The 9,504-nt window shown below is 45.8% G+C and overlaps 1 protein-coding gene across 1 annotated transcript; it reads right to left on the bottom strand.

The window, feature by feature from the left end:
* Positions 1-209: 209 nt before the first annotated feature.
* opn8c (opsin 8, group member c) lies at positions 210-9,059 on the bottom strand (the record flags this gene model as incomplete). Its single annotated transcript, XM_080744911.1, has 4 exons — positions 210-707; positions 1,343-1,674; positions 7,369-7,662; positions 8,915-9,059. The coding sequence occupies 4 exons, from the start codon at positions 9,057-9,059 to the stop codon at positions 210-212; spliced, it is 1,269 nt and encodes a 422-aa protein (XP_080601037.1).
* Positions 9,060-9,504: the final 445 nt, after the last annotated feature.

Genomic DNA, 9,504 nt, shown 5'->3' with positions numbered 1-9,504 from the left:
GCTGTATCCAGTTCAGCAGTCTGCACAAACCCAGCGGGGACCCATGATGCACCGGGGCGGGGCAGAGAGTGTGTTGACCGCCTCAGTGAGGGGATATACAGTAGCTCCAAACCTCTTCTCAATTCGTTCTCAACACCCGGGAAAGTTCTTTCAGCAGACGTGACGAGAAGGTATATAGATTACTCCCTTTCTGAAACATGTAACACGTGTCACGTCGAAGAGATGGGCAGGAACTCTCTGACAGCCTTGTGGCTCATGGAGGACGGCGTGATCCTCAGCTTGGAGCCCCAGGCCTGGTTGATGACGACGTCGCCGTGGATGTAGCTGCTCCCTATAGTACGCTTGGCCCTGCTGCTGCTCCGGCTCTTCCTCGACAGGCTGAGGCGGCCAGAGGGTCTCTCCTGGAGCTCGATCTGGATGGGATGGGGCGGCGCCTGGTGGAGCGTGGCGGAGCGGACGCCCACCCGGTTGCCCAGCACGCCGGGACACAGCGAGCGCAGCAGGCAGCGCAGCTCCTGCTGGAAGGTCTTGTTGAAGTAGAAGTAGATGAGCGGGTTGTAGACGTGGGAGCTCTTGGCGAAGATGGCCGGGAGGACGAAGACCCCGGGGCTCAGGGTCAAGCTGTCCTTCTGGAAGATGGACGCCAGGGAGACGGCGGCGTAGGGCGCCCACGCCACCACGAAGCCCAGGCTGATGCAGAAGAACATCTGGAGGACGAAAGAAACCCGCAGTGAATCCTTGTACCCAGGGGCCAGAATTTGGTGCTACACCCCTGTTCACCATTGATCGATAAGGATTGATCGATATCAATATAAAATTACATTTTAATGTTAGTGTTAAAAGTGTCAAGGTTATTTTGTTTTGAACAACTAACTAATGCACGTGATGAGATGTACTCCGCTGCAGGTCTGTACAAAGGGTGATGATCAGAGAAATGATATGTCAATAATGTCATACTGTCCAGGACACTTTGATAATGGAAAAGAAAACATTCTACGTCCTTGCTTCTGAGTCCACTTGACTCAGTCACGACACCATCTCCTGATACATTGTTATGTTATAATTGTCCAATCAGAATGTGACTAATGTATTCTGTAACTCCATATATCTGTGAAATTATGTTTTGTATGGACACTGGACAGAAGGCACTATGGGTGAATTGCTGTACTGTACGCTGAACTCTGAACTATTCTCTTAATACAATTATTTCAAACTGACTTATTCTTGTGCTGCCTCTTTCTTTGACTCTGACTGTGGATATATTCTTGGGTGGAAGCTGAGTCTTCTGGAAATTAATTGCTTTCTAAAGGAATAAATATACCTATCAACCCACGCAGCTCACCATGGAGAGGCGTTTCTCGGCGTGCCGCAGGTTGTTGCGGATGCCACGGGCGGACAGCGAGTAGGAGAAGTGGTAGACCTTGAGCAGGATCTGGAACTGGGAGGCGGCGATGAGCAGCACGGGCACCAGCGTGAAGCAGGCGAAGGAGCAGATGACGTAGACGGCGTCCTTGGCCGAGGTGTGGTAGGCCCGCCAGGCCACGGTGCAGGACAGGCCGTAGGGCTCGGGGACGTACGAGCCCCAGCCCACCAGCGGGAAGCAGGACCACACGGTGGCCACCGTCCACGTGGTGGCGCACACCAGGCGGATGTTGGCGCCCTCCAGCCACACAGCTGCAGAAGATATAAGGAGGATCAAGAACATGGAATGGAGGTTACCAAGAGTTTTTATAGGCACCGGATTTAGGCCATGTTTCAACAAACAATGGTCTCTAGAGCAGGGGTTTTCAACGTAGTCAGGCCAAGGACCCCTTAGTTGAGAGAGAGAATGAAGCAGGGACCCCCACAACCTTCTCATAGATTCCATATAGTTTCTTCGTTTGACAGCACAATAATCAGTGTATTTTGGATTCATGTCAATCTGTGTTTTCAGATATTTAACCACTTGAACCGTCAATACTTAATAAACTTGACCTTTCACTCTGTAATTAGTCTGTTCTTTTTCCCCTCTACACCAAACCTCTTTGCAGAAAATAAAGTGCTGGGAGAAGAGGGTTCACCTGGTTCATGCAAGGTGGGGTGGGAGCAGCCCGTTTCGGCAGAACATTGATGAAAACAAGATGATATAAGGGGTTATCCTTTCAATAAAGGTAGTATATACTGTTCCTTTATAAGCCCTGCAGGAAGAGCCCTCTCTGGCCCTACAGATCAGTGACACATCAGATAATAATTGTCTCTGTCGAGTGAAAAACCTCATTATGTCGTATTATATACTGTTTCACAAGCTCAAACCGTGTTGCGTTTCGAACGCACGCACGCACGCACGCACGCACGCACGCACGCACGCACGCACGCACGCACGCACGCACGCACGCACGCACGCACACACACACACACACACAAACAGGCGGCCATATAAGGGGCTATAGCACCCCATTAGGCTATAGCACCCCATTAGACAGTTCTTCCTCATCTGAGTCATCTCACTCATCCACATTCCTGCTACTTGGCCGATTTTCACACCTTGCTCCCATCGAAATGAAAATGTACATGCACCGAGCAAGAGAGTGACGGAGACAGAGAGGGAGGGAGGGAGAGAGATGTTTCCTCCACAATTAAATAGACAAAGATCTAAAAAAGAAAAAGCGTTCGGCTTCTGCTTGTAGCATGTTAATGTAGGTACAATGTCATGCATTCATTATTTTGTTAAGAAATTGTGAAACATGCTGATTGCTGAAAGGGCACCCATTTGAATAGAGAAAAATCTGCGCCCATGCATACACACACACACACACACACACACACACACGCACGCACGCACGCGCGCACGCACGCACGCACGCACACGCACACGCGCACGCGCACACGCACACTCCCAATGCATGACACACATCCCATCATCCGCCACTCCTGACGGAGTTCACGATACGTGCAGAAAGATCAACCTCGAATCACAACATGTTCACGCGCACAGTTCAGATTGAAAGCCATGTTACAGGGGTCAGCGTGGCATTTAGAGGGCTTTGGTGGACAGGAGGAACCTCCTGTTTGGTGGACAGGAGGTGTTCTTGATGATCTAAAAATGATTCTCAAACTTTTTTTATTCCAAGGACCCCCAGTTCGACATGCAATAGAGGCAGACCACCCATTCGCTGGGGTTTCTATCTCAGAGTCCGCAATCTACACTGTAAAATCCTTAAAGTTGATTTAAATCTGAAAGCGTACAGCACACATTTGTACACTCTCAGCACAGGCCTGTAAGGGTCCATTTGGACCTCTGGTGGTTCCTAGACCGCATGTTGAAAACCACTGGTCTGAAGGCATAAGTAACCATTCACCTGCCTCCTCCTTTGTGCATAATGTACACTTACTGTACACTCCTGACTGATTGAAGTGGATTTGGCAGATGGAAATAATGAGCACCTATAGCTCAACCTCCCTGACATTCTCTAAATGCCTCTCTTAATCATCAGTACAAGCAGGTTATGTACTGTAAAGATGACATTTTTATCTTTCCGAGTTTAAACCAGGGGGGTGTCATATGGGTTCACAAGGGATGACAATGGCCACCCCATTTACACTTAACCTCAAATTCAGTTATTGAATGTGTCACGTCATGAGTCATGACACATTGTGTGCTCGTAGGCGATTTCTGAATCAGGGCTTTTATGTGGCTGCTAATAATATAATAATTTTAGTTATATTTCTGTTTGCCCTAAATATGATTTGCCGAAATTGCCGTGAACTTGGTTGGCCCATATATTTGAGTTAACGGAAGTGCCCCAATTTGGTAATTCATGCTTCCGGCATGAATTACCAAATTGGGGCACCATGTACGGTATATGGCGAGGTGTCAGTGGGACACGGCACGTGTGCTATACTTTCACTCACTGACGAAGCGTTTGTTTGAGCTTGACACAGGGCGGAACAAGGTACTTTGTTTGCTATTCTAAACGTGAATATTTGCATTACTATCATGTCTTCTATGCGTTGATTGATGTATTGATTTGCAGTCGTTTGTTGCTGTCTATTCCAGGGCGGACTCCTTCTCATTCCATTTGGGTTATGTGGCCAGTGAGGTGTGTTTTATTGCACAACGTTTGTGCCTTATATGTTCTAATATGTTTTATGTACCATTATTTACATCTGTGTTGATTTATGCTTGAACAGTTTGACGCAGGCTGGTTTGCGTCTGCAAGAGTTACACAACAATAGGATGCTACAGATGTTCTACCAGTCTGTCATGGCAAGTGTCCTCTTTTTATGGAATAACCTCTTGGGGTAGCAACAACAGAGTGGGTGACACCTTTAACCTAAACAGACTGGTGAAGAAAGCGGACTCTGTTGTTGGGTCCTCTTTGCAGGGGGTGGAGGAAGTAGCCAGACTGCGAACGGCTAAGAAGCTAGACTCCATCTTGAAGAACTCCTCCCACCCCCTCCATCTTGAGATCTTCAGTTACTGGAGTAAGATAGGAAATGACCGTTTTGCCTACCCAGGATGGAGATGCGAGAGACTAGGAAAGTCTTTTGTACCGGCTGTTCTCTTTTTCTAGTTGTTTTTATATCGCACTGACCTATGGACACTCTGCACTATTAGGTTGTGTTAGTAGTTTTGAGTTTTTTTGCTTGTGTTTGACATGATGGTGAGATACTTGTTGCACTAACTTGCATTGACTGTTATGGTCACTTTGATTTGGGGGCACTGTACTATATTGATAGTTGTGCCTAAGGACACTTTATGTATATATATATATATATATATACATATTATTCGTTCCCTTTCTTGATGTACCTTGCTCTTAAGATACTCTGTTCTTGTTTTGTTTTTTTTCTTTATCGTTTTTCTTACTTCTCTGTAACTTTGTAAATAACCGCATCCCTGGGCATGTAATTATAGAGTACAATACAGTATAACATCTCTGAAAGGCAAAAATAGCTGATCAACAAGCTTTCCTTCTAAATTAATTTGCATTCCATTTGAGTTAGGGTTAGGAGTTATACACCTGCTTTGTAATTAAGCAATATTACACGAGAGGGTGTGCATTAACGCGGTTATCCTGCACGACAGCCTTTCCACAGGAACGAGCCGACAGGCGAGATCCGTAGGAAGGGCTGGAGTTTAATATTGCGATTATACAACTGTTGCCCTTAAAAAAAAACATGTCAACTTTATTTGATTGTAATTAAGATATTCGATAGGAATTTGTAATTTTTTAATGCCACATTTAGCTACTGTGTCCCTGAACGTCACATGAAAACCGCTAGCCAGCCGCCTAGCATAGTGTGGGGGGAGAGGAGCGCTTGCGGTCTTTCGTGACCAACGCAGCTGATTTCTTTACTTGATGAGAGACCGTGCATCTGTGCTCGTTATATGCACGGTTGGAGAGCCTGTTTTCCATTGAGAGCCCGACTACCTGTTGTATAATAGACCAATTGACCACAACATTGACTGATAAACAATGTAAGTTACTGTAGCTTTTTTAACTGTTGTTTTAATCATCCATTTAACGTGCAGTTACATCTACCATGCACATTCCAGTGAATGCTAGCTCACAAGACGATATGCCCATATATAGCAGATCTCTGTATCTGGCAGTCCTTGTCCCTTTATGCCCAAATATGGAGATCTCGGATCTGTCATCAGTATATGCCCATATATGGACATGCACCCTTTTGTGCCCATAAAGTATATCACTCTTTCGGCAATGTTTATACGGTAATAAAATCAAGTGTAAAGTCTGGTCAAATCCCCATTGTAATGGCGTGGTAATTCTGCGGGCAGCAGGAGGGTAATAGCAACTCTGTTACAAAGGCTCTTGCATTATCTAGTTTTGTCAGACGGGTCACCATCAAACCTGGATCTCCATATATGGAGCTGACTGGATAATGACCTGGATCTCCAAATATGGTTATAGCTGACTCGTAGCTGACATCACCAGGATGACTCGACCAGCTCAGAGGAGGGTATAAAGAGACTGCACATTCTGTCCTAGTAGTACAGAATCAACCAACGCACTCGAGAATCTCCAACAGGGCTCTTCTCAGCACTGGACATAAGACCACAGGACGAAGGACAACAGGACGCATGACAAGAACAGGACCCAGACCTCTTCAGGACTCTATCTTCAAGACCATCCATAGACCTTCAGTAGACGATTACCCTCAAGCACACTCCAACTCCAATTCCCAAACAAACCAGGGTATCTGGCCTTTAGATACCTCTCTACTAGCTTCCTTCGAACACCCTGAAAATCACACGGGTAGGTCTACTATTTATCAGGTCATCATTATCAACGTCCTACTGAACTCAAGACGATAAAATGTCAGCAAGCAAAGTCGGATCCCCAACGGAAAAAACGGGCCTCGAATATCGATTCTCAAAGTGGACCAAAGATTCTCCATTCCAAGATGTCTTTCCTGCCAAACTACCACTGAAGATACATGTCTACAGTGGTAACAGTCATCTCAGCCATCACCAGAGAATTCACACAGGAGAAATGCCCTACCTCTGTGACCAGTGTGAGAAACGGTTCACCACAAACACTCATCTCAAACTTCACCAGAGAATTCATACAGGAGAAAAACCCTACCATTGTGACCAGTGTGGGACAAGGTTCAGCCGGAGCAATCATCTCAAATCTCATCAGAGAATTCACACAGGAGAAATGCCCTACCACTGTGGTTCAGCCATGGCAGTAATCTCAAACTTCACCAGAGAATTCATACAGGAGAAAAGCCCTATGACTGTGACCAGTGTGGGACAAGGTTCAGCCAGAGCAGTAATCTCAAACGTCACCAGAGAATTCATACAGGAGCAAAGCCATACCGCTGTGACCAGTGTGGGAAAGGGTTCTGCACGAGCACTCATCTCAAGCGTCATGAGAGAACTCATCGATGAGAGAGGACCTATCACTGACGGTGGGAGATGTTGAGAGAAAAGCTTCTCTGTAAAGTCTCACCTCTAACAACACCACATCCTAAGCTACTTTGGGCAATGTAGTGGCACACACCGATGCAACACAAAACACTCTCACACTCTCACACACACACACACACACACACACACACACACACACACACACACACACACACACACACACACACACACACACACACACACACACACACACACACACACACACACACACACACACACACACACACACACACACAGTCAGACGGCCATGGATTTGGCTAATTTATATGTAGATGGGGGTCTGCAGCCAAATACATATTACTTTAGGGGTCCTTGACATGAAAAGGTTTGAGAACTCCCCCGACCATAGAACCGTTATGGTAGAGAGCCCCCTTCACCATACAGGTGTAGACCCCCCCGCCTCCCCACCTCCCCTTACCCCCTGGCCTCACCATAGAGCAGGCTGTAGCAGGTCTTCAGGTAGCGGATGACGCTGATGGCGGCGACGGTGAACATGCCGCACAGGCCGAAGATGAAGCAGCCCAGGCCGTAGTAGACGCAGGTGGGCCTGTGTCCCAGCCAGGCGTGGTTGAAGGAGGACATGATGGACAGCGGGTAGAAGAGGATGCAGCTGAGGAAGTCCACCATGGCCAGGTTGACGCACAGCAGCTCCGAGCCCACCATCTTCTTCCTCCTGCGGTAGGAGATCAGCAGCACCAGGCCATTGCCCACCAGGGAGAGGAGGACTGAGGAGGGGGAATAGGTAATATCGTCATTGTCGGGTGGAAACCTTGTATGCCCAAAACCGCTTGTTTTGTATTTATCATTTTTAAAATGATTTAGACTAATGAAACAGCACACACACACACACACACACACACACACACACACACACACACACACACACACACACACACACACACACACACACACACACACACACACACACACACACACACACACACACACAATTATATTTACACACGTTAATATTATTGAACTCAAGTCTCCATGGTGTGAGTAATCAATAATAATAATTTAAAAAAATAATTTGGGGGTGAACTATACTCCTTTAATGTCTGAAAATACATATTAACATGAGTCCAACATACACCCATGATAGGCAGGCCTACTAGTGCTAGTGTCTAACAAATCAATCTATGCAAAAGTTTATTCTGCAACACAATATACACTTTAGTGGGGGTCCCTGCTTCATCTCTCTCTCACATAGGGGACTAAGGGGGTCCTTGGCCTGCCTGATAAACGTTGAAGACCCAAAGTTTCTTTTGGCAAACATTTTCAGTACCTTTCTGCCATCTAGTGGCTAGTTTTTAACTGCAGCATACGTACACCTTCACATGAAACAACGTGACATTCCAGCTTTCAATCCATTCTTGCTTAGAAGCTCATCAGTCATCATCATTAGTAGGCATACCATGTTTGACCGTAGACTCTACACAGAAACATGCACGCACCCACCACACACGGAGGAGTGTAGCCTAATAGGTTTTAGTTTAGTTTTTAGTTTAGTTTCTTTATTTTGGTCATGACAGTTGAACAGGACCGGACAATAAAGACAGCTTCTGCTTTACACATAGGCTATTCAGAAAACAGGTGAAACACTTATAGCCTTTTCTTCAATAAAGTGGTAGACATAATAGTGTCAATATCGAGAAAACTGTAGCCAAAACACAAATAGCCTATCTTTCCAAACCAAAAAGTGATAGTGGATAGAGGACCCCAATCAATGAAAACAAGCCATTGTGCTTTCTTGGGTTTAAAATCCTATTTGTAGCCTAGACCGCTTGTATCTGAACTTTACTGTCCAGTGAGCGTGCTGTGAATAAAGTAGGCTATTCAATCAATCAATCAATCAATCAACCAATCAATCAATCAAAGTGTGACGTAAGACGGCGCTGGCTTATGTTATTAGGCTATTCATCATGTATATCACATTATTTCTATTCACAAACAGAGACAGACAGTTTTATAACTCACCAACCATAAGGATAGCCAGTCCTACGCATATATCAGCACCTGGTGCGAGTTTGGACGCGTAGACAGAGACGGTTGTGTTGTGATGCTGAGCGGCAGAGTCAGGGTCGTGAGAGTCCTGGCCATGAGCGGAGCGGTTGAGAGGCATGTTGTTGTCACAGCATCACATTCCCACCACATGTAGAATGTGTCATGTCAAGGTCCTCTCGTTCCTTCCTTCTACATGCATGTGCACCAGCAGCGAATCACTTCTCCCCTCTTCTATTAACCCATTAAAGACCTGTGGCAGAGTCTGCAAAAATGCCTCATAAATAGTTCTCAAACTTTCGAGATTTTTCAAAAATGTAAAAAAAAAAAAAAAAAAAAAGAGAGAGAGAGAGAGAGAGAGAGAGAGAGAGAGAGAGAGAGAGAGAGAGAGAGAGAGAGATTTAGTGTGTTGCTGCTATTTTTGAATATCCAATGCTAAAATGGACAATGGAGGGACACTTTGAATCTCTGAGTCTTAATTGGGCTATAATTGACACTGATCAGTGTGTGACTGAAAGCCTGAAATAGGCTGGTTAGTAGAATAATTATAAAAAGAATATAGCTGC

Source organism: Nannobrachium achirus (genome assembly GCF_963921795.1).
Source record: "Nannobrachium achirus genome assembly, chromosome: 16".
Lineage (NCBI taxonomy): Eukaryota > Metazoa > Chordata > Actinopteri > Myctophiformes > Myctophidae > Nannobrachium > Nannobrachium achirus.
The sequence above is the reverse complement of the archived record's forward strand: the minus strand, read 5'-3'. Positions and strand labels throughout refer to the sequence as shown.